Here is a 26,145-nt window from a genome sequence, read left to right as displayed (position 1 = left end):
ACTTAGGAAATAGGTATAGGAGGCATTAACTAGTTTTTTTTTTCTTTCTAAATATATCCTAGATATACTATAACCACATTTAATATGTATGGAACTGCCTACCATCTAGGGGAGGGGGTGGAGAGAACGAGGGGAAAATTTGGAATAGAAGTGAGTGCAAGGGATAATGTTGTTAAAAAATTACCCATGAATATGTACTGTCAAAAAAAAGTTATAATTATAAAATTAATTTTAAAAAGTAAATATATCCTAGAAAACTTGTCTTGGGAGATAGTTTAGAGGCAAGAAAGAGAAGGGAATATCAAAATAGATGCTAGAAAAGGACACCCCAAGCCTGTGGTAGTGGTAGAAAAAGGAGACAGGTGATTAGATATGTTGGGTGCAGATTAGAAAGTAGTGAAAGCTGAACCAAGGGCACAGGTCCCCAGTTTGAAGTTGAACATTTCAAGAAACTAAATCATCCAGACCTACTAGCTAGGCCTAAATCCTTTACAATGACCATTTATTTGTATAGGAACATTATTTCAAAAAATTGCTACACCCTACTCTCTTTAGTAATATAAACCCTTTCTTTTTTTTTTTTTTTTTGTTTTTGTTTACTAAAGATTTTCAGACAGAAGAATAGTTCATGAAGTCACACTGAGTATAAGCTATATGGTTATTGAGGAAGGGGTGGAACATCAACTCCCTTTAGGGGAGATCTCTATGAGTTTCTAGATCTTATTGCTCTAAATGTAGATAGGCAATTGGCTAGCTAACATTACAGTCAAGAGATTGGACCAAAATTTTTGGGCTTTAGAATCAGCATTTTGTAGGAGAAAAATCAACACAATTCAAAGGATCTTAGATTTAAGGCTGGAAGGGATTTTAGAGAACATGTTGTTCAATCCCTTTGTTTTACAAATGAGGAATCTGAGTCTCAGAGTGATTTGCCCAAGGTCACATAGAGGTGGGTTTTGAACTCAGGTCCCTTGACTTCAGAGCAAGTTCTCTTTCCACTAGACTACATTACTTTTCTTCCCCGCCCCCCTTTAATTTTTTTTCTGGCTATACATGTGCATTGATTTTTTAAAATACACATTTCTTTATAAATCATGTTGGGAGAGAAAAATCAGAACAAAAGGGAAAAACCACAAGAGGAAAAAAAAACAGAAGAAAAAGAAAAAAAAGGTAAACATAGCATACATTGACTTACATTCTGTCGCCATAGTTCTTTCTTTAGATGCAGATAGAGTTTTCTATCCAAAGTTTATTGGGATTTCCTTGGAACACTGAACAGCTGAGAAGAACCAAGTCTTTCATAGTTGATCATTACACAATCTTGCTGTTACTGTATACAATGTTTTTCTGATTACTTTTCTAATATTACTATTTGTCCTTCCCTTTCAAAGAGAACCATGACATCAGGGAGATGATGCCATGACATGCAAGTGAAATGACTTTAAGTGAGGGAGGGATGTGCAAAGTCAGTCACCTGTTTTCTTTCTCCTTCAGAGTTATCTGGGTCCAGTGGCCACATGTAGATCAGGACACAGAGAGTTTTTAAATGAGTGCCATCCATGTGTCAAGAACATTGACTCAGAGAACTGAGAATCCTACCAAACACAAGGGATTGAATGTGTACAAGAAGGCAGTGATGCTAATGAGTTCTTAGAAAAGGGATGATGTCTCTTCCTTCTCTCCCTCTCTCTGATACATGCTTCCTGTAAGGAAAGAACATATCCCCAACATTACTTCTCTTCCTAATTTGCCCTGTGCTCTCATTTTCAGGGGTCAGTATTTGGATTATGAAAAGGACGAAGTGGAGGCTCAACCCAGACAATGGAAGAAATATGACTTTCACTATGACAATGTGCTTTGGGCTTTGCTGACTCTTTTCACAGTGTCTACAGGAGAAGGGTGGCCAACGTGAGTTGTCACCAGGTTCTGGGTGGCTGGGGGAGGGGGAAAATGTATGGATAATCCTTTAGGACTTTGGAGAACACAATAAGGAAATTCTCATGGAGAAAGCTGGATAAGCTGTTCTCGGGAGGATCCTTTCTAAGGGTATCATACAACCATAAACCTGTTAAAAGGATCTTGAGAAGCCCAACTCTCATTTCACAAATGAGAAAATTGAGGCACAAAGAGTTTAAGTGACTTGCCAAAAGTCACCCACCTGCTAAGTGCCTAAAGTGAGATTTGAACCCAGGTTTATCTGTCTCTCTCTCTCTGTCTTTTAAAATAATAGCTTTTTATTTTCAAAATATATGCAAAGATAGTTTTCAACATTCATCCTGCAAAACTTTATGTTCCAAATTTTCTCCCTCACTTCCTCCTACCCCTCCCCTAGACAGCAAGTGATCCAATATATGTTAAACATGTGCAATTCTTCTATGAATATTTCTACAATTATCATGCTGCACAACAAAAATCATATCAAAAATGGGAAAAAATGAGAAAGAAAACAAAAAACAAGCAAACAATAAAAAGGTGAAAATATTAGGTTGTGATACACATTAAGTCCCCACAGTCCTCTCTCTGGATGCAGATAGCTTTCTCCCTCACAATTCTATTGGAATTGGCCTGAATCATCTCATTGTTGAAAAGAGCCATGTCCATTAGAATTGATCATCACATTTATTTTCTTGTTTCTGTGTACAATGTTCTCTTGATTCTACTCACTTCACAACATCAATTCATTTAAGTCTCTCTAGGCCTTTCTGAAATTGTCCTGCTGATCTGAACCCAGGTTTTGATATCATGAACAATATTATGTTATATATACCATTATATATGTACCAATGTATAATATACATTATGCCATGGTGTCTTTGTTTATTTATTTACTTAATGAATTATTTTAATCAACAACATCAAGAGCCTAACTAGAAAATATGCAATGTGTTTCACTATCTTTATTTATTTTAACATAACATTTCCCCCCAATTACATGTTAAAACAATTTTTAAACATTTTTCTGTATAGGGGCTAAAGTTTTGAGTTCCAAATTCTAACCCTTTCTCTTTCCCTGAAGTGGTAAGCAATCTGATATTGTTTTGCTTGAGCATAGTAAGAGGGGAGGGGGCTGCAAGACAATTTGATCTTAATATTCATTTTCATATATGATTCCAAGAGATGGAGAGCTTTTAAGTATTCCTTTTGAATAATTCACAGAAGATCATTGATTTATAGCTGGGATGAATTGTAGGACCTGTCTAATTAAACATTTTCACTCTTGAGAAAACTGAGGCACAAAGCGGTTACATAGATCACACAGGTAGTAAATAGCAGTCAGAATTTGAACTCAGGTTTTTTTGACTCCAACTCTAACACATTGTGCTTCATGTTAAAGAGTTAGTTGGTCAATAAATATTTTTTTAAATGCTTACACTAGAGCAGGCACTATGCTAACCAAGATGTGTTGCCACAAAACAAACAAACAAACAAACAAACAAAAAAAAAAACAAACAGCTCTCTTTTTTGCTGTCCTGGCAACTGGTTTGTCATGCTTGCCAACACAAAGAGGGGCTAAACTCTGACTAGGGAACAGGCCCCAGAGAGAGGTCAGTACTCACATATGATAATAACCCTTATCCACACTAATGTCCCTTAATGTAACCCATAGGAGACTAGGAGCATTCCCCCGCAGGGCACCAAATCCTGCTTTTCTGACTCTAGTTTTGAAGAGGCTGGGGTAGGAAAAAATGGAAAAATGACAAGAAGAATAAAGATGAAGAGGAGGATGGCCTGTGCTTGCTGGCTCAAGACACTGATCTATATCACATTATGATCTGGTCCTAGATTGTATCCATATTCATATTGTGTCCATATTCATATTGTGAATATGATGTAGTGAGTGCAGTGATGAGTTTGAATTCTGCCTCAGGTGTTTATTAGCTGTATGATCCTGAGCCAAGGCACTTACTTCTCTGAGCTTCAATTTTCACATCTGAAAATGGAGATAATAATCATACCTTCCTCATAAATTTGTTGCAAGGATCAAATGAGATTCTATCTGCAAAAAACAATCAAAAACCTTAAAGTGGAATATAAATGTGAACTATTATTATTATTATTAAAGAAAGTATAATCATGCTATCAGACAAAGTAAAAATGAAATTTTAAACATTGGGAAAGATAGAAAATATTAAATAGTTAAAGGAAGTATAGATAATAAACCAATATCAATGCCAAAAGTACATGTGCCTACTGGTGTATCATTGAAATTCATGATGATCATAATGATGACCAAAACAAAAAATACAATATAACTGCAAGAAGATTTTAATATTCCTCTATCAACACTGAAAAAATCTAAAAGAAAGAGAAATAAAAAAGAAATTACTGAACTGAACAAATTGTTGGAGAATTCTAAAAGATGGTATTCTTTGAATAGGAATGTTAAAAAAAATACATATTTCTCAGGACTACATGATATCTTTACAAAAATAAATCATGTGCTAGGACACAAAAATTACAAATTTATTGTTTCTTTCTTTTGCTGAGGAAATTGGGATTAAGTGACTTGCCCAGGGTCACACATCTAGGAAGTGTTAAGTGTCTGAGACCAGATTTGGACTTCAGGGCTGGTGCTGTATTCACTGTGCCACTTAGCCGTACCAAAATTACAAATTTCTAAAGGAAATACTAATTACATCTTATATGGACCATAATGTGATATAAAATATTAATTAATATAGGGAATGAAAACAAAAGTTATAGATTTAAATGAAGATTTAAAGGCATTTTGAGCATTAGTATGTCAAAGAATAAATTCTAGAAAAAAAAAAGAATAACTCTGAAAAAGAATGACAGTAGTAAGAATATATACCAAAATTTCTGGGATTTAACAAAAAGTCCTCAGAGTGAAAAATTATCTTTCAGAATACATGTCAACAAAAGATAAAAGATTTAATTAACCAAATTTGTAGTATTGAAAATTAAAGAAAAACAAACCCCAAAATGAAATTTTGAAAATTGCAGAAGAAATGCTGAATAGTTAATGGCAGAATATAATCTGGCTCTTTTGACTCATAGTCCAGTGATATTTCTGCTGCCCCACATTCAACAGGGGGGAATTGTTTCCTAAATGCAGGTCCCACCTTATGTCCCAGAAGCTACCTCCTCTTCTCTTTTTTGTTTCCAGGGTACTGAAACATTCGGTGGATGCAACATATGAAGAGCAGGGTCCCAGTCCTGGCTTCCGGATGGAACTGTCAATCTTCTACGTGGTCTACTTTGTTGTGTTTCCCTTTTTCTTCGTCAATATCTTTGTGGCATTGATCATCATCACCTTCCAGGAGCAGGGAGACAAAGTGATGTCAGAGTGCAGCTTGGAGAAGAATGAGGTACCTTGTGAGTCCTGGCCTTCCGCAGAGGAACCCCAGCAGGTGGTGAGGGGAGAGCTCCTGGCTGATATGGAGGAGGTCTTTCTCCTTCCGCCTCAGCAGCACCAGGTTCTTGGTAATGCTGTGTCTGTGCACCTGGGGCTACAAACCATCTGTGTGTTTTGTTCTTATTTTTAAACCAGGGTTGATGTGTAAAGAAACCCATTGGATTTGATATGACAGAAAAATAGTAATTTCTCTGTGTACTGATTCTTGGGTAGTAAACTATTTTGCCTCTGGAAGCATGGCTTTTTCCATCAGTCTCTGCAGTAAGACACCTAGATCCCACATGAAAAATTCTTCATCTGCTCATGGGCACAATCCAGTAATGGCTGCCCCTGTGAGAGTGTGGTTCATCTGACTGAGGACAGGGACTCTATCATGTGGTACGGTAATGAGGGGGAGTGCTGTGGTGCCCATGGGCTCTCTGTGAGGAGGCAATCTACTTTTCTGCCTTCTAGCTCTGGGTTTTACCTTGATGACTCTGTCAGGCAAAGCAACAGAGGCTTGTGTTGCTGAAGGAAGTAGCATTGTTGCTAAAAATCTGATCTTCCTTAAAAGCACCTTTTATTGGAAAGTAATAATAGCTAGATTATCTCCCTATACCTCTATACCCCTACCCCCTTCCCTATTCCAAATCCAGGGCTGAGTAGGATTGGAATTTGACAGATTTAAGGCAAATAGATATTTAATTAGGGTCAAAACTGTGCCCCATTGCCCGAGTTTTGAAGAATTCCTGGGCGTCATATGTACCCCTTTCTTAGAAGCAAAGGCATAAAGTAAATTGACCATGCCTTGAGTAGCATTGATTTATGGTCCTGATTCAGGTACCATTTACATTTCTCACTTCTGACTGTATAAACTCTATTATCCAAGCTTGACTAAGAACCTTTTGTGGTCCCTGGGATTCTCCCCTCCTCAAAAAATCATTCCGTTTGGACCCGTTCTGCTTGGACAGCTGTAGACCCTTCAGATGCCAGCCTATCTCTGATTGGCATTTATGCTGAGGCACAGAGGATGCACAGCGGATGCCGCCATCACAGGAATAGCAATGTAGTATAGAAAAAGCACTGGTCTGGAAGTCAGAGGACCTGAGTTCTAATTCCTGCTCTTCTGTTACTTGGACAAGGTCATATATGTAATGAGTGATCAAATCATTTCGGTCTTTGAGCTGAATATAATGGTGATAATAATGCTAGAACCTCTAGCCCCATGGGGGTGGTTATGGGGCTAAAAAGGTAATGTAACTGTACAAAAACATGCAGTTTGTAAACAAACTATAAAACTCCATATCCTTCTAATTACTACAAGGGGGCCCTGTCCTGAGGGAAGAGGCAGTAGAGCTTCTCTGGGAAGCCCCGTGGCCAAGCCCTTTCAGGTGCCAGCAGTCTGGAGGGATAAGGGCACTAGGGATGCCGGGAAAGGTTTTTAGTTCTCTCTCTTCGCCTTTTCAGAGGAGATGCGCTTCCCTTTGACGCTGGCTCCTCCAAGCTCACTGTGCTGTCCCCTCTCTCCCTGCAGAGGGCTTGCATAGACTTTGCCATCAGTGCCAAGCCCCTGACCCGTTACATGCCTCAGAACAAGCAGTCCTTCCAGTACAAGACATGGACGTTTGTGGTGTCTCCACCCTTTGAGTATTTCATCATGGCCATGATCGCCCTCAACACGGCTGTCTTGATGATGAAGGTGAGTAACCTCACATCCCAACAGTGTGTGCTGCTTTTGATGCTGGTCCAGCATGCCACGTGGGAAATAGGGATCCCCTTAGGAAGAGTTTTGGCTTTCTGCTGTCATGTGAAAAGGAAATCCAGTTCTCATCAATAGATACTTATTAAGTGCTTCTCTTGTGTGAGGGAAATGAGTATCTGACTTCAATTGTGTCAGAGTTGATGACTCAGCCCTTTTGTTGTATTAGTGTAGATTGGTTACTGCTGCAAACTGTGGGACAATTGAAAAAACTGTGGATTTGAAGTTAGAGGATCTGAGTTCCTTTTTCTAGATCTTAGTTTTCTTCTCTGTACAGTAAGAGAATTGGATTATATCAGAAACTGTCAAACTATGAGCATGGACCTGTTTTTATCCATTGATGGTGAAGAAGTAGAGCTAGAAAGTATAGGCTCTAAGAGTTTAGCATTGAATGGGGAGATGAGATATAGAATGATAGCTTTAGCTAAGAATTTTGTTTTTTCATTTAAAAATAAGTGAGCTGATATTTGTGGAAATATGTATAGAAGAATTGCACATGTTTACATATATTGGATTACTTGACGTCTAGTAGAGGGGGTAGGGGGAAGGGAGGGAAAAAATTTGGAACACAAGGTTTTGAAAAGTGAATGTTGAAAATTATCCATGTATATATTTTGAAATTTTAAAAAAATACTTTAATTTAAAAAAATAAAATAAAATAAATGAGCCAGACTTGGCCCTTGGACTGTGGTTTGCTGATTCCTAGACTAGATGGTGCTGCTGATGGTGCAGTGGATTGAGTGCTAGGCCTGGAGTCAGAAATTCATTTTCATGTGTTCAAATCCTACCTTAGAAACCTACTAGCGGCATGACCTGGGCATGTCACTTAACTCTGTTTGCCTCAATTTCCTCATCTGTAAAATGAGCTGGAGAAGGAAATAACTACTTCAATGTCTTTACCAAGAAAACTCCAAATGGGGTTACAAGATGTTGGACACAATTGAAAAATCACTAAACCACAGCAAAAAGACTGGGATGACCTCTGAAATCCCTTCCAGAGAAGGGTCCTATGATCCTAAGAATCTCAGGACTGCCTAAAAGCCCAGGCAAGTTAACTTTTTATCATGTTCTATATTTTCCCCCTTAAATAGCTAGCCTTCTCTTTCCTCTCCCTGCTAGTTCTATGGTGCCCCCTATGAGTATGAAATGATGCTGAAGGGCTTGAATATTGTATTCACTTCAATGTTCTCTATGGAGTGTGTGCTGAAGATCATCGCCTTTGGGGTGCTGGTAAGCTGTCTATCCATCTCTTCCAACTGATCATTCTTAAGTGCATGCTAGATACAAGGGTCCTGTGCTCAGTGTTGGGAATAAAGGGGTGAAATATGACAGCCTGTCTTAAGGAACAGAATTCTAGTCTTACAAATTTACAAATTGGTAAATTAGAAAGAGAATGGGATTTGACATCAGAAGCCCTGGGTTCAAGTGCTAGTTATCACTTATTACTTATATAATTTTGTCCAAGTCATTCAAATTTCCTGGGCCTTTGTTTCATGATCTTTAAGATGAAGAGGTTGAATTAGATGAGCTCTAAGCTCCCTTAAGTTCTAAATCTATTTTCTTGCGATACTTAGTAAGTTACAAAGTAGCATGGAATAAGGACAAAGATTCAGATAAAGAAAAGTTCAGGCAAAGAACTCTAAGAATTTGGGGGAATCCAAAGCAATCCCAAAAGACTTTGGACAGAAAATTCTATCTGCATCCAGAAAAACAACTAAGGAGACCGAATGAAAATCAGCACATGCTATGTTCACTTCTTTTTTCTGTTGTTTTTTTTTTAATCTATCCCATGGTTTTTTTTCCTTTTGCTCAGATTTTTCTTTTCCAACATGATTCATAAAATAATGTTTATTAAAAAATAAATAAATTTACTAGGAAAAAAAGAACTTTGGGGAAGAGGATATCACTTTCAATTGAGGAATCAAGGAAGGCTTTATGGAGGAGGTGGCAAGTGTTTGCTCTAGGTGCTGAGGGAAGATAAGATTTTGAACAGATAGAAATGTGAAGGGAGGGCATTCCAGAGGATGAAATGACCTTCACAAAGGTATAGGAGTAGTGGTATTTGAGGCATTCATGGTGAAGAAGTAGAGCTAAAAAGTGTAGACCCTGAGAGTTTAGTGTTGAAGGGGGAGGTGAGATATAGAATAATAGCTTGAGATGTTAACATGTTAACAGTGAGAGAGAGACAGAGACAGAAACAGATCCTTGATTAAATGGAAATGCATTAATCTTCTGAGACGGGAGGAAAAGAGGCAAAGATGGGTGAGGACTAAAAAAGAAAATCTAGGGCCTGGAGCATGTGGGGCCCTGTCTGTAAGTGCAGCTTAATTCTTATGGCCAGGCCTGGGTTTCCTCCTTAAAATCTGGATATTCTAATGCTGGGATATGGTGGATTCCAAAAGAAGTCACAGCTTTACTAGCATATTAAAATTTAAGTTTTGGGGAGAAGCTTGGGATGATCGTTGGAAAACTCAGATGAGTTGATGCCCAAATACCCATTCTACATGGGTAAATCCAACCCTTAAAACCCTTCTCTTGGGCCAACTAATGATGTAATGAATAGAGCTCTGGACCTAGTCAGGAAAATTCAATCTCTGAGTTCAAATCTGGCTTCAGACACTTACTAGCTGTGTGATCCTGAGCAAGTCACTTTAGCTCTGTTTGCCTCAGTTTCCTCATCTGTAAAATGAGTTGGAGAAGGAAATGGCCAAGTACTCCAGTGTCTTTGCCAAGAAAGCCTTAAAGAGTCAGATATTACTGAAATGACTGAACAAGTTCTTAGCCTATTGTCTGCCAGAAATGAATTTGTTCAGCCAGTTGAGATCATGTTTATGGACATATCTGTATTTACATTTCTAATCAGGGGACCCTGGCCACATAAATGTGTGTTCTTGTGGCTCCTAATGTTCAAGTGGTAATTTTAGCCACACTTTTCTATTCAAAATTTGGGAATGCCCCATTAACAACTAAAAAGCCTGTCTTTGTTAGTAGCCAGATGTGGATCCTATTCAGTTTTTGGCTTGCACCTCTAGCTAACAATTTAATAATGAGTGACTCACTGTGGTCCTCTAAAGTTCTTAGTTTTGTCAGCTTCTTGCCTCCTACTCCCGTCCCGATGTTATTTCCTCCATTTTTCATTTAATTCTGTATTTTCACCATCATTCAGACAACATTTCCTGTTTTTTTTTCCTCCTAGAATTATTTCAGAGATGCCTGGAATGTTTTTGATTTTGTAACAGTATTGGGAAGTATTACTGATATTTTAGTAACAGAGATTGCGGTAAGTATGATTTCTTTTCGCTTCCTCTTTGCCAGGAAAAAAAATTCCTTCCTAAATGTGTTCTCCTCATTCCTCTATCCCTCCCAGAGGCAATAGCTCCAGGATTGGCAATAGCTTCCTCTTCTAGAGAGGACTGGCACCCATCTGAGCTCTTCCTTTTCAGGAAGATTGGGGTTGCTTTCTCTTAAGAAGAGTCAGGAGTGGGACGTTAACTCCCATCTTAGCTAAACAGGCTCCTGAATGAGGGTGTATGTAATCTGGTAAAAATGAACTAAAGAGCTGAGTGGCCAATTGGTGAATTTGATCAGTGCATGATCAGTCATAGCAGAAGAGATTCCCATACTCAAGGGATTAACTGAGATTTTCAAGGGGTTAACTGAGTGGTGCAATGGAGAACTGTGAGTGGGCCAGACTTTTCAGCTGAATTTCCCACATGTGTAAGGGGAGCTGAGATGCAAGAGAATAGATGAAGCAGAATCCCAGAGTGACAGCCATTTGTACCTCCCAGAAGGAAGGAAAAGACCTCTTCTACCAACAGGAAGTCTGGGTCAATGGATCAAATGCTAGCCTTGAGCAAAGGGTCACTCGAATGCTGGCTCAGGGAGCTTTCCTAGTAGCTTTCCTAGTAGCTTTCCTGGTAGCCATCCTAGCTTTATGAAAAGACCAGTGGCTCCTTTGTGTCCTTTGGCCTCTGAAGGTCTGTCTGAGTCGGTTTTGATTTTAAACAAAGGAAGGTTGTAGATACCAGACCCATAGGAAGATAATACCTGTTTCCCTGCACCAGGGCTGGCTCTCTCTGCAGATGGCTGCAGACATTGAAACAATTCTCTCCTTCCCCAACTTCCCACCCCCAGTTGTTTCCTTTCCAAATGTCCTGATGTCAGAATGTTAAGTGCATTCTTCATTACTTTGACTAAAGTCTTTGCTCCCTATGAAAATGTAAGTACTTCTGGAAAAATTTCTATATGTGACTTTTTTGAGTCCTTTACACAATAGTGTGAATGAGTTAGTGTGATTGGTCCTTGAAAGGTTTTGTGGGAGTCTGAATATAGGAATAACCTCAGGGCACTCTGGAAGGACTATGAAGAAGAGCAGGAATAGAGGTGAGGAGGATCTAAGACAGAAACTTCACTTATCTCTGCTATGCTTCTTGAGTCTTAGCCCAGATCTGGTATAGAAGGGACATTTTAAGCAGGATTTAAGCAGAGGATTCCCCTCTCTTTATGCCCATAAATCTTAGCATTATAGAATCTTAGAGTTGCAAGGTACTTCAACTGCCATTAGTCCAATCCAAACCAAGAGGAATCCCTCCTAACATGTGTCCTACAAGTGGTCATCCATCTTCCTCTCTAAGACTTCCAATGAGAAGCTCATACTCTTAGCCTCGCAGTAGTAGCTGAGCCCACTTTTAAGACAGCTTTAATTGTTTTGGAAGTCTTTCCCAGCATCAAACCCCTATTTGCTTCTTTACCATTTCTGCTCTTGCCTCTGGTTCTGTCACCTGGGGCCAAAACACAGCAAGTCTAATGTTCCTTTTTGGTGATAGCACTTCAGACATTTGAAGTCTTAGCAGATGTCATGATAAAATTCTCATTTGGAGAATTAAGGTTCCCAAACAGCTTCTACCTCCAGAGCAGAGCATTTTGGATCCTTATGGGATTGATGCTTTACTGCACTTCACTTTGATGGTGTATGCAGTCTTAAATTCTTGTGGAGTCATAGGTGCTGAAGGTCTGAGTATCTGTCCAGAAATGTTCTTCTTGGCCCTCTCTCAAGGGTGCTCTCCTTTTGTCTTTGATGTGTTCCCTTTGACCTTTCTCCAAGTTGGCAAATTGGCAGCTTTCTCAAAGAGGTCGGTTGCTAGCCTCAATATCTCTAGGATCTCTATAGATTATCCTCCTTCCTAATCATTACTGCTAATACTGTAGTCACAAGTTTTCATCAATGTATTTTCCCATCAATAAACCAGTCACTAAAACATTTGAAATATTATCTAAAATATTTATTTAAAATGCAGTATAAACATATACTATATACATAAACTTGAATCACACACTCCCACCAATGTATATATATAAAGAGAGAGAGAAGAGTAGGCCCAAATTTTGAGTCCTAGGGTGCAGAGGCATACATGTAGGGAATTCATGTGGCAAAGACAACTCACAACTATGGAACTGTAGTCTTCAGTAATTCTTTTTGTCTTGGAAACAGTCCATAAAAGTTTCTTGATGAGCACAGCTTCTGTGTGAGCAAATGTTTCCATTTGCTGAACTCATGCGTGTTTTGTTGGACTAACACCTCATTAGGCACAATATCTGAGCTGGACAAAAAAGTCTGTTAAGTTTCTTCCCTAGTGTTCCATCGTCCAAGCTTTTCTTCTGCTTAGCTTAGATTTGCTGACAGCAACTGTAGTATCCATCACTTTCAACTTCAGGCTTAATGATAACTTTGGCTGAAATAATACATATTACTTAAGAAAAGGCTGCAACTGATCCTAATATTGGCAAAAAAAAAATCTCTTCATCTCTGCTTCTTTGGCAGGATTCTTCTTCTCTTTCTTCCTGTTTCTTCCTTGTTTTTCCTTTCAATAATAACAACACATACAATGCAGAGAAGGATCTTTGGACTTCTGTTTTTCTCAACAATAAACAGCAGTAGGGAACAAAAGTATCTTCTTTCCACTCTTTCTCAATAAGTCATATATAAAGAATGAACAACTGTCCTGCCATGCACATCATTAACTACTATCTAAGAATACTCAGAACTGCTTTTTTTCAGAACACTCAGCCAGATCTGTCGTGGTCCAACTCTCTTACTCTGTGAGGATGGCAACTTCAATGCAAGGACTAATCTATGTTGATCTTCCTTGGGAAACTCTTTCAACTTGGTCATAGTCATTGAAAGGAAAGATCTTAAGACACTTTTTACTAATCTACTATGTATCTAGATTTAGCAAAATCTAAATAGGAGAGAAGGGGCTTCCAAGCCAAGAGAGTTTGTGCTTTAGATCCCTCTCCAGCTGTTGGAGAGAAATCTTATAGTCCTTTGCTGTTTCTCATAAATCCAAGTATGATTTTGATCTACTGTTGAGTAATTCTCACCCTCAAATTTCAATAGTAGATATTTTTCTGAGCTGTTTCTTTAACTATAACAATCTCTTTGCTTTACCTACATAGGCATGACTTGTTCAGTAAAAAACTTTAAACATTTCTTCACATCCTGAGGCTTCTGGGGCTACAAGATACATGAAAAAGTCCTCTAGTCCAGTCTTCAGCCTTCGGGAAGAACATAGTTATGAAAGCATGGTCAGAACAATTTTTATCTACCCCTCTAAAGTATTCACTTCAGCCTTGGGGTCATCCCTAATATCTGTGGAACAGTCCTCCCTCCCCATGGTGGGACCATGACCCAAGGACAAGGGCCACACAAGGCTGCCAGTTTCCTGCTACTTGTCTTTTGGCTTGCTCTCAGCTAAGCCATGGGATGGAGAAAGATTGAATATCTTTCTCCCTTGTTCACCTCAGCCTCTGATAGAAGTAAGGAATCTAAGAATTTGTAGCTTTAGAGCCTCTGAAAGATCAGTCTTTTTGCATGTGGAGAAATTTATGAGCTCCTTTATCTGACTAGAAACACACACACATCTACTTGATCCTTGGCAAAAATCTCTTTACCTTTTTTTCCCTCCAGGCCTCGGTTTCCCCATCTTTGAAATGATAGTATTAGACTGGGTAATCCCTAAGGAGTCTTCCAGCTCTAAGTCTATGATCTGCAAAACAATCCATTTCTCAGACAAGGAAAAAATAAAGTGGGACTGGATTTACTTATCTAAGAAATCCAGGGTTAAAACAAACAAACAAAACCCCTATTTTTTAAGGAACAGACGGGCTAGTTTGGTGTATGTTATCAAAAGTGGCTATCAACACTGATCAGTTTCACCAAGTTAGAGTGCCATGAGATATGGAGGTAGTATCCTCATGACCCTTGTAAACTTCCTTTCAGGGGAACTGGGCATGGTGGGTTCCTGATTCCTTGTACAGTCAACATGATGCAAAACCGTTTCTTCTAAGAGCTTGGGGGTTACTCAAGATACTTGGACAGTTTAATGTTCCTTGGAAATCATGTTTATTTGGCTAAAATGCAGCCACCTCAAAAGGCAGCCCCATGGCTTGCAGGCTTGAGTGGTTCTGCATTTATTTCCTTTCCTTGTTGAACAGAAAACAGTGACTCCTGCCTGCCTAAGGAGATCTTAGGATGATGGGGGTGGGGTGGAAGAAGGGGGACTGCAGGGGAGAAAGGCTGGTGAACAGTACAGATAGATTTCAAGTAGTTCACAGGGCTAACTTTTGGCTTTCCCCCTCCACCCTTTACAGAGATAGCTGTGGTCCTCTCTGTTCTTTTCCAAGAGTTTGATGCTTCTCAGAGTGCATAACCAAATCTCCACCCTGCCCATTCCACCCCAATTCTGAACATTCTGTGTCCTAACCTAGTATAAGGCACACAGAGCAGGTAGGAAACTAATTTGGCTCAAATCTTCAGCGAGCATCATTGCTCATAACTGTTGAGCAGGTACAACCCCACTCCCATATGTCCTTCCTGGGAGTGATTTGATCAGTAGAGGGATGAATGAGCTTCCAAATGAGGCGGGCTTCTCTTTCTCCAGGCCTCTGTTTGGTTTTGGTTTCCAAGACTGTTCTTGTGCTGTTCGTTGCCTGTCCTGCTCAAAATTAGACTAAGTTCCGTTTCTGGTAGAGCTATGGCCCCAGCTGCCTGCAGACCTCCTGTGGAAAGCAGATGGCCAGTTACATTGTCCGTGGATTCCAGACTAGGTACTGCAAGAGGGAATTAAGCTGGGCAACTTGAGCCATGGAGCTTGGACTCTAGTCCAATCCTGTGTATTACCTTTAGTTCCCTGAGGAGTTCCAACCTAAACCCCTTTGTAGCTTCTCTACCCTTACCAAGTAAAGGTCAGATTCACAGTGTTTTCCTTTGGCTCAGATGTCTGTCAAGCTTCATGTCCTTTATGGAAACAGTTTTCTTTCTGGGACAAAGCCTTTCATGTTATTTTCTTTACTCAAATATGTGACTCAAGTCAATGAGATCCAGTTGGACCTGCCCTTGGGAAAGAAGAGTGTATGTGTTTGTGTGTGTGTGTGTGTTTTATGTGTGTGTTTTGTGTATGTGTATGTATGTGTGTGTGGTTCTTAGAGTCAGAGGGCATTCAAAAGAAGCATCTCCAAGTTAGGATCAAACAACCATTAAATTCCGTCAAAATTTCTTTGCCTAGAAATAATAATATTTTATGTCCACAAAATGCCTTCAAATTTGCATTACAATCAGAAATGCAAAAGTTCCCACCTATCTCTTGAACTTTAAGGTTTCTAAAGACAGGTTTTGATGTGATGCATTTTGAGAATGTGAATAATGACCTTCAATCATATAATCTTCCAGTGAAGTTTTCAGAGTTTGAGTTTTTACTTGTCCTGATGACTCATTTTCTCTATTGTTTTCTGTTTTGTTCCTTATTTTCCTTAACCTACCTGCTGAATCACGCCATCCAATCAACATACAATGCGAAAACCCATGTCTCCGTCTGTATGTTGTACGCCTGCTGCTCAAAAATTCCCCACTTTGTAAATAATCTTGCCAATGTCCATCCATGAAAACATCACATATAGGAAACGGTTGGTTTCATGAATTTTAACAGTTCTTACAATTTTCTGCTTTGATTTGATCGTCTTTCTGTTTATTTTCCTCCCCTTTGGTTCTTTAAATGCAGCATTCCCTTGCACCGGCGAGGCTCAGTATGTGTGTGTCTTGCGCTGTTGTCCTGGACCCAGCTCTGGCTTTCTTCTGCCTTCTCTCTCTCTTTGGCTTGCTGGGCCTTAATAACCGGCAGAAGCTCCTGGCAGGGGCTCTCGGCAGCAGCTGTGTCTTTTCAAAGGATGCCGGGAAACAACCACAGGCATTATTTTGGTCTCTTCTCTAGGTAGGGGATGGGCAGGGTTTAGCTGGCCCCTGGAACTGGAAAAAGGCTCAGCTCCTGGGAAAGATCTCTCTGTTGCTGAAGGCTGGCTCTGTCCTGGTGTGCTCAGCCCTCATTCTCCTGGCTGTTGTACCAGCCTAGCCAGGAGGGCAGGCTAGTTCTGCCCTGGGTGTTTCTGTTGCACAATTGCTGTCACCTCCTTAGATTGTGTTCTAGTCTCTCTTTCTGGCCTGGCCACAGAAATTTTCATCTCCATTTATCCAGAAACAGGAAACAACTCCAGGAAAGGGAGAATAGGGTGAACTGAAGCTTCTTGGAAGCATCAGTGGAAATATCCAGTCTGCCAGAATATCAGTGGAGACTTCTCTGAGCACAGAAACCAGAAGCAAGCTTGGCTGCTGTTGATTCAGATGCGTGTGATGGACAGCATCAGTATTGCTTTCTCCATGCACCTGCCTGCATTAGTTGTGGGGACTTGGCAGCTACCTGAGGCATGATCCGGACCAGTGATAGCTCAGTAGTCTCCAGGAGTTACCATGCAGAGGAGGTGATCCAAAGCCAGCTCCCCAGCTTCTATACCTCTTGTGTTCCTTCTCTGCCTTTCCTTGATCTTCTGATGGATGTGAATGTAACAGTCATCAACAAATACAGACATTTCAACGTACAAAGAACAAGAAAGAAGAAGCTGGAAGTAAAAACAGCAACTGTGACACTTGATTTTTTTCAGGACTCTGTTCAAGTGATCTCTGCTCCGAGGAACACATTTTCTGCTCCGTCATTTTTCACCCCCAAAAGCCAGTTTTGGACCTTACCAATCTATGTGCTTCCTCTCCCCTCACTCTGGATTGTTTCTGTCCTGCTTGCATTGCAAGGCAACATCTCTGAAGCCCATAAGAACCCCCCAGTCTCCTGCCATAGGCCGAAGTTGGGCCGAACCCATTCATGAGTCTGAGACTCTGTGGGAGTTTCAGATGCTTGGACTAAGAGTAGTATTGTAGACAAGGCTGTCAGGCTCCAAGTAAATTATTCCAAGAACCAGAGGCACATTTCAGAGAGCGAAGATGACTTCGACCTTGGCTGGATGGTCTGGGCTTGGAAGCATTGGAGTTTAGGATTATTGAGTCCTGTGAGAACTGTGTTTGAACATGCTTTCACACGTGTGCATGCATGCTTGTGTGTGTTATGTATGGGGACAAAAGCAAAGAGTAAAGGACTGCTAAAATGGAGAAATAATTATAGTGCTAAAAGAAGATACCTTCAAGTCATGCTAAGCAGGATCCTGAAGTCAAAAATATATCCTCCTGGGACTCATGGTAATAAATTTTCAAATGACAAAATTAGTTCACATATTTTTAATGAATATTCACCATATAGAGGGCCCTATGCTTAATATGCTATGGGGGAAACAGATGGATAATTCAGTTAGAATCAATGAACAATTTATTAAGTGACTGCTATGAATTAATCACTGCTTGGCACTGGGGAGACCAGTTAGGAATCTAGACCTGTGATTTTATTGGTCTAGAGAACTTCCAAGTGACAAACTTCCTCTATTAATGCAGGTTAACACCTTCTCTGTAACTTAGATATCCTTGGAGAGCTGTTCAGGGCACAGAGAGGTTGCCCAGAGTCACACAGCCAGTGTGTGTTAAGAAGTAGACCTTGAACCTTGGCCTGTTTTATCTGGCATACAAATGTTACCTCATCAGGAAAACCAGGATAAAAAGAAAGACACAATTCCTACGCATGTGGTACATTTATTCTCTGAGGAGAGAATACAGCATGTACACATATAATCCAAGATATTATGTGATGCAAAGAAGAAGTTCAGAGAAAATGAGTGAGGAAGTGTAAAGATGGGAAATAGCATAAGAAGTAATCTAGCTTGGTTGGAATGTAAGGTATGTGAAGAGGAAATATGGGAAATAAAGCCCCAAAAAGTAGGTTGAAGCCTTAAATGTCAGGCAGTAGGGAGAAATTGAAGGTTTTGGGGCAGTGATATCAACAGTCCTGTGTCTTAGGAAGGTTCTTTTAGTCGCTTTACAAAGGATGGTTGGAAGGCAAGAGATTGAAGCTAAGAAACCATTTAGGAGACTTCCAGTAATACAGGTGAGGGGTGAAAAGGGCCTCAACTGAGGTTGTGCCCCAGCAGTGAAAGGAAAATGGAAGCAAGAGGTGTCATCATGGTAGATCTGACAGAATTTCGCACATGGCAAGGAAGAAAAAGCCCAAGTCGACTTCGAAACTCAAAGTATTACAAGAAACCTTTCCTACTTCCTTCTCTGTTATTAATGCCTCCTCTATCCCTCCATACTTTCTGTTTACTTGTGACTATTTATAGATTCACACATATGTAAGAGTGTAAGCTCTTTGAGGCACAGGCATTGTTTAAGTTTTGCCTTTGGAACCAAGGAGCTTAGCAGGGCCCATCACATTGTAGGTAAGTTGACCTTGAGGCTTCAGACCTGGGTGGCTGCCCACTTTGGTGCCTGCGAAGTTTAAGCCTCTATATTCAGCTGTGCTAAGGGAAAGAGAGTGGCAACAGTTCTGCCTTCTTGGGGCTTAGCTTAACTGGGCAGACAGGACCTAGCATGAAGCAGTAACTCAGTACAAGGTGGACAATGTTTGATAGAAAAGTAGTACAAACAGCCCCAGCTGTCAGAAGAGTACAGAGGAAAAAGGAATTGCCTTTGGTCAGGATGATCAAGAAAGGCTTCATGGAAGACATGAAGCTTGAATTAGACCTCAAATTATGAGTAGGATTTGGATAAGAAGAGAGAAGGGAATCTCATGCTGGACCAGGGTGAGCGACAAGAACAAAGAGGTTGGAAATCTCAGGGGATAAAGAGCAAACTGGTCTCTGGGGACAGTCAGAAATAAATCTGGAAATGATTGGTGCCAGATTTGTTTTGGGCCAAGCAGAGGCTTTTCTCTTTTAGCCCCAAGGTAAGAGGAACCATTGAGAGTTGATGAAGAGGAAGTGACATGGGTAGGAGTTTGACAATTTAAGAAGCTCCTTCTGGGAGCCATATTTTATAATAGGCTGGAGTGAGGTGATAGTAGCCTGAACCATAGGAGTAGAAAGGAAGGGTAAAACCGACAATGGGGAGAAGATTTTGGGGAGCCATGTGTGAATTTAGGGGAGCTATGTGCAGAAGATTGAATGCAGCAGATGCAATTATAACTGACTAAGGAGCCTTCATCAGATTTATACCTTTGCTTGGATGCTAGTGCCTCAACACTACTGGTATCCATTTTGGTGATTATGATGAAGCGGTGTGCTGATATTTCTAGGGGTTCAGCTTTAGAACCATGGATTCAGGAAGGACATGTTCCCTCCCCCTTTAACAACATTTCCATAGGAGAATTTCGATGTCCCAAATCCAGATCTCCAAATCTATATCTTACTATGAAGAAACCTTTCCCAAATACTATTCTGGAAATCAATCAACCAATAAGAATTTATTGACCATCAACAAGGATCTGCTAAGCAGAAGTGTAATAGTGTGTGTGCTAGGCAACTGAGCTAAGTCCTGGGTAACTTAAGTGCTAAGATAAGTCCTGAGTCTGTTCTCAAGGAGTAGTTTCTCCTGATGGAGGAGACACCATTTCTGTGCAAAAGAATATACAAGACACATAAAAGTCAGCTGCAAAGTAACTTTGGGTACCCTGAGGTTACTACTCTGGAGATGGAAGCCAGGTCCCTGATTTTCTCTTCAGCATCTTCCCTGATGATTCTGCAAAATACGAGTGTCTTGACAAAAGGAGAGCCCACCCTAGCCCTCTGATATAGCCCTGATGGGCCATATTATTGCTTTCTTTTCCAGCAATGAAGACCAGGGATACCAGGAGGCAGGCAGCCTTCTGCCCATGGAGCTCAGGGCGCATGTCTCCCTGGGTTTGCACCATAGTGCATTAGGTATGGGCCTGCTTCACTTGACCCTGGTCCAGGTGGAAAGCCATCTGCATCCCAAAGTCAAGGAAAGGACTCCCACCGAGGCTTCCTGCTGCATGGAGATATTCTTGTGCAACAGAACAATCAGGCAGATGCAGAGCACTCATCTAAAGGAGATAATCCTAGCCAGCAGTGACTCAGTGGGCAACAAGGGGACCTGTGGAATACTGCCCTGGTGTTTCCCTGTCATCCTGCATGCATGCAGTTGGGAAAACTGCTACAATTACTCTGGATTGGAGGGATATGCCCCAGCACCCAGCAGTGGGTGCGTAGGCAGTGCTTTCCCTCCCCAGCCCCAGGCTTCTGGGGCAGCTCCCTCTCTAACTCCCTCTCTTGTCTCCAGTTAGACTCTCCTGGGCTGCTCAGGGGACCCTGTTCTTCTAAGTCCCCTTGGGAACTCAGGTATAAGATCTTGGCCTAGGGGAAGAGGAATAAAATCTAGGTTAAGTGACAGAAGTTTGGGGAGGAGAAGCTCAGGGAAAATCTCACAAATTAGGGTAAGTTTTCACCCTGTCTTCTCCCTAACTCTTTCCCTTTCTTTCTCCCAGAGGAGATACTTTCCTGGGGGACTTATCACTGAGGAATGGTTAATTTGGGGCCAGTTGGTTCTGTCTTGTGGCTGCTTCCAAATTTGCTAGGATGATGAGATGCTAGACAGGCCCCACTGGCTTGGGGCAGGTATATTGATACAAAACCCTGAAAGAGGGAACACGCTGTAGCCTCTTTCCATTCTGGTACCCTCCATCTTCTAGGACCCTTCCCGGCAGTATTGGGGGAAGGTGTAAACTTCCAGGAGAGAACTAGGGAAACCCCAGGGGATCTCCAATGCAGAATCATTTTATTCCTAGGTATTATTGTAACCTAGAATTAGTGAATGCATGCAGAATGAGGAAGTCTGTCAGGCTATCCAGTTCTTTATAAGATAATGGTGTCTGACAGAAACGAGCAGGAGAATGTCAGAAAACCTTTCTGTTCTCTCCTCTCTGGTTTTGGGACCCATATAAATAGACATATACCCCGGCCTAAGGTTCAGGAAGGAACTTGTTCCCTCCCCTTTCTAGGAAAAATCCCCTTTCCTAACAGCATTTCCATAGGAGAATTTGTGTCCCCAAATCCCCATCTATAGTTTAGAGCAAAGAAACCCTTTCCAAATACTATTCTGGAAATCAATCAATAAACATTTATTAATCGGTCAACAAGGGTTTGGCCCATTCCTTTCTGTCTCTATGAAGCTATAGAAAGAAGAGTGGATTTTATAGTCTTAGGACCTGAGTTCTATCCCAGGTGGTCCTCTTGCTATCTGTGAGACCTTGAACAAATTATGTCACCCTCACCCATGGCACCTCAGTTTCTTCAACTGTGAAATGGGGGGAACAAATTGGCCTTCTAGAACTGACCATGTAATCCCATGATTCATTCTGCCTGGAGGCTCCCTTCCCCATCTCTCTGACCAGGAGTTTGTACTCTTTTGTCTTAATGCCGGACGATATAGATGATAATAATGGCATAATTGTATGGTGCTTAAAGGTGCCTTACATACAGTTTCTCATTTGAGCCTCTCAATAATGATACAAGAAAGGCAATCTACATTGGCTATTACTCTTTTCATGTTGCAGATAGAGAGGAGATTCATAAAGATTAACGGACTTTCCCCAGGTGACACAGCTAGTCCTGGACCTTAAATTCTTATTACCCTCCCTTGAGTTCCCAGAGAGCCGATTGTCAATAAGGCAGCAAATACTTTACCAATAGCCTTGAAAGGAAATGAGAAAAGATACCCGATTTCTGCAGTTTAGTGATTCTTCAAAGAAAAGGGATTCGCAAAAGCAGAGAAGAATAACCCGGTGAGACTGGGTTCAGTCTTGGAGTCCACAGGGCAGGCTCTTCAGGGCTTTATGGTGCCCTGGCGTCTCAGGTTGCTCCATGAGGAGGGAGGGCTGCAGCAGCCTGGGTTCTGCCTGCAGGGAGAGCCCAGGAGAGTCTACACTCCCCTGGCATCTGCTTCCCACTGCACTGCCTGCTTCTGTGGCCGCCAGGGAGCTCGGCCCTTCTGTTGCTGTTTCATTCAACACCTTTGTGTTTGTCTCTTTTCTCTTTATTTGATGACTGAGTCTGACATACAAAAGCTGTGTAAGTCTGAGCTGCTTTTGCATATATATCTTTGTGTATTTTTAAATGGAAGCACCACACTCAGACTGGTATGTGCATGGACCTGTAAGGCAGGGTCGGCACTAGCCGGACACAACACCCAATGGTTTCCCCTGTACTGAGGCTTAAAGGGGTCATCCCAGGAACTTGGCACACAGTACTTTCCAGTTTGGGGAAAGTTTGGGTGAAATTCACCCAAGGGGATGCCTTACGGTCAGAGGAGGCTTAAGGAAAGTGCTCGGACCTGACAGCTCCTCTGTGGGAGCCCTGACTTGACAAGGCTTTCCTGGTGTCCTCTGTCCCTGCTGCTGTGATTCACTGATCACAGGGAGCTCGAGTTCCTGGGGTGAGGGTCGGGAGCCTTTTCCACTCAAGCCACCTGTAGAGCAGAGAAACATGTTCATGTCTGTTTCTGTTTTGGAAAGGTGAGCTACATGTATTCTGCCCTCCTTGAAAAGCCACCAAACTTCCAGGTCAAGAGCCTTTGCCGTACCTCAAGGGGGATAACTCTGAACTCTTAAGAAGGCGATGGGCACCTTGAGTGGTCCCGGCTGAGGAACATGCCCGGTGTCCACTGGGTAAAATGCCCTGCTTCTCAATCGGAGGTTCCCTGCTCGGCCCCCTCGGGTAAGGGAGGGACAAGTGCTCCTCTGGGGCACCCTCTGTCGAGGCTGGCCAGATGCACATCGGGGATTGGCCCCTCCTGTGGAGCTCTGCTTTGACAAGTGGGCAGCCCTGCCAGGCAGTTGGGACCCTTCTTGGCTAAGCACCGCAGGGGACCCCAATCTCGATCATTGACGCAAGGCTGCAGGAGACCCCCTCCCTCTAGGGCCCCACCCTGCCCTCCAAGGCGAGCCGATGAGCCTGCCCAGGCCCAGGATGGTGTGTCCAGGACTCTGATCATTCTCTCCTGCCCTGGTGAAGGGAGGGCCCTGGAGTGGAATGGGGTTTTCTCTGATTTGCTGCATGTGAGATGATTTGCAATGACGAGTTTTTCTTTTGGAAGGTTTTCTGGTGGCCGATTGCTGCTTAGATCGTGAAGCGGTAATTTTTTATTTTATTTTTTAACCTCTTTTTTTTAACCCTTTTTCTTGGGGTGGCAGGGGGCACGGGTGGGGGTATTTGGGGCATAGCTGGGCTGTGCTTATGGGAGTAAGTTTCTGAAGGTCAGAGAAAGCTCTTTCCTCTTTTCAGAACAACTTCATCAACCTCAGCTTCTTGCGGCTCTTTCGGGCAGCCCGACTCATTAAACTGCTTCGCCAGGGCTATACTATCCGAATTCTCCTGTGGACCTTTGTTCAGTCCTTCAAGGTGAGTGATGGCCAGGCCAATCAATGAAAAGACAGTGTGATGAAGTAGAAAGAGAGCTGGATTTGGAGTCAGGGAGACTGGCATTCAAAATCCACCTCTGCCACTCAAACTAGTTGTATGACTGTGGGTAAGTCCTTTAACCATGCCTTATTTTATCTGTAAGATGGAGATAATAAGACCTCTACCTCATGAGAACATTTATGAAGCTTAAATATGATAATGTATGCAGAGAGCTTTGGATCCCTTAAAGTGTTATACAAACATAGGTTATTATTATTAGTTATCTTTAGAGAGGTAGAAGAAAGCAGGGATTTTTCTACTTAATTAGAAGTGGATCTAGTCCTTGCTGCTGGAACAAGCAGGACTGGACCACAAAGTGGTTCTTTCCCCCTCTAGAGCCAGGTAGGGAGCAAGCAGCAGCAGCTTGTTCTGCTTGGTATCTACCCTTCTAAGTCACTGGCCATATGTAAGCATTCACTGGGACTATATTGTCATATATCTAGCCTGTGGCTGAAGTTAAGCCCTTTATCTCTCTTAAACTCCCCCCCACCATTTTCTTTCTTTCTCTTTTCTCACATATGAGAATGTGGGAAAGTCCTATTTCCTGGGAGAGACATAGAATCTATCACACAATTTCTGTAACCTTGGATTGAGGCACTAAGAGACTGTACTGATGCGGTATAAGGATCAAGAAATCTGGGTTCTATTAGGAGACTGCTGACAAGTATTTAACAACCAGCTTTCCTCCCCCTACCCCCACCATAAATGTATGCAGAATACACCTGTGTAAATTTAATCTGTGTTATTAAATTTTTCTCCATCATTTTCTTAAATCTAGATAATCAACAAAACAAAGAACTCAAGCCCTGGTTCACAGCATTGATTGATTTCAGAAGTATAAATGTTCTGAACACTGAAAATTTAACAACTAACTGAGTGCTCTCTTGAGCTGGCTTTGATACCCCCCTAATTCCATTCCTAGCTTTGTCCCCATTCACTTTGTAGCCTTGGGCAGACCACTTCATATAATGCAGCCTCAGCTTCCTGATCACTCAAATGAGATAGATTCAGACAGCAGCATCCAAGAGACCTGGTTCCCTTGCTGGTTCCCTTATTGATTAAGTCACTTCATAGATCGGGAGATCTTCTTAAGCCAGAGGAACCTAACTAATCCAGTGACTTGTGCAACATCTCATAGGAAGGAATTAGCATAGTTGAAATTTAAATAGTTCAAGTGGCCTATCCACTCAACCACATTGACTCCATGTTCTAATGTGAGGAATGACATTGCCTATCTTATTGTGTTATTGTGAAGAGAGGGCTTTTTAATGGTAAAATATTGTTATCATCAAAACTTAATATACTGAAGCATCCCTTGTAAGCCTACATATGTACACATATGTATATATATGTACACATGTACTGAGATAACAGTACATGTGGGGGGAAAAAGCTTTGAGAAAGCAGAGGTTGGGTTATATTCCTAGGACGGATTAATGACTTTATTGTCATTGTCCCTGATGGCTGCCTTGCAAATTATAATCCAGACATGGACTCCTTTCCCTTTTCCTCCTTTCCTTCTTCTCTGCTCTGCTTTTATTAACGAAGGCTTTTCTTTCTGGGCTTGGTTTTTCTTCTCTCTCACCTCTTGCTTCTACCCAGGAGCCCAAATTCTTTCTGGCAACAGACAACACACACTGATTTCAAAGCTTTCTCCAGGCTGGTCAGCGAAATGTCAGCTCAGGAATGGTGCCCTGGCTTCCTGCTGGGACTTGGTCCTGAGCGTTACAGGCAAACATAGACATGCTGAGATGTTACACGCCCCTGGCGGATGCAGTATCGTCTCATGTAAACATTTGTCAGGCACCTGCTAAGGACAATTGCTGGGCCAGGGTGGGGATGATACAAAGTGAAAAACAGGACTAGAAGGCAAGCTGCTTCCCCCCTCCTATTTAGCCACTTGAAACATTTTAATTTCTTTAAACATCTTCAGTTTTTTCCCGTTACTATTTCCTCTGTTTCAATCTCTTTGTTGCCTTGTAGAGCCATCTACCTTCTGCAGAGTTAGTCCAGCCTCCCCAGGACAAGCCCTGGGTCTCTGTGATTGTAACCTTGATATCAATTGACCTTCAGGCATCCCAGGTCCATCCAGTGGCGGACCACTTATAAGTAGCCTCTTCCTCCTTTCTAGCCTTTCCCAAAGCACCTCCCCTATCCTTACTAAGTCTCTTTGTCAAGTTCCCTTACAGCCCAGAGATAGTATATGTAAAGTGCTCTTTTAAAGTGCCTTAAAAAACCATGTAAATGTAAGTAGGTATTATTATTATTGGTTTGGTTCTGCAAAACCACATTT

At 41.6% G+C, this 26,145-nt stretch overlaps 1 protein-coding gene across 4 annotated transcripts in view; it reads left to right on the top strand.

Moving 5' to 3' along the window:
* The window catches only part of CACNA1B (calcium voltage-gated channel subunit alpha1 B), a 250,476-nt gene that overhangs the window by 176,586 nt on the left and 47,745 nt on the right, over positions 1-26,145 (top strand). For all 4 annotated transcript variants that reach the window (XM_074288959.1, XM_074288960.1, XM_074288958.1 and 1 more), the window contains 6 exons: positions 1,771-1,908; positions 5,129-5,330; positions 6,891-7,055; positions 8,235-8,345; positions 10,312-10,395; positions 23,676-23,792. In XM_074288959.1, the coding sequence (XP_074145060.1) occupies positions 1,771-1,908; positions 5,129-5,330; positions 6,891-7,055; positions 8,235-8,345; positions 10,312-10,395; positions 23,676-23,792 (817 nt within the window). The remainder of the gene's footprint in view (positions 1-1,770; positions 1,909-5,128; positions 5,331-6,890; positions 7,056-8,234; positions 8,346-10,311; positions 10,396-23,675; positions 23,793-26,145) is intronic.

Source organism: Sminthopsis crassicaudata, chromosome 2, assembly GCF_048593235.1.
Source record: "Sminthopsis crassicaudata isolate SCR6 chromosome 2, ASM4859323v1, whole genome shotgun sequence".
Classification (NCBI taxonomy): domain Eukaryota; kingdom Metazoa; phylum Chordata; class Mammalia; order Dasyuromorphia; family Dasyuridae; genus Sminthopsis; species Sminthopsis crassicaudata.
The sequence above is the reverse complement of the archived record's forward strand: the minus strand, read 5'-3'. Positions and strand labels throughout refer to the sequence as shown.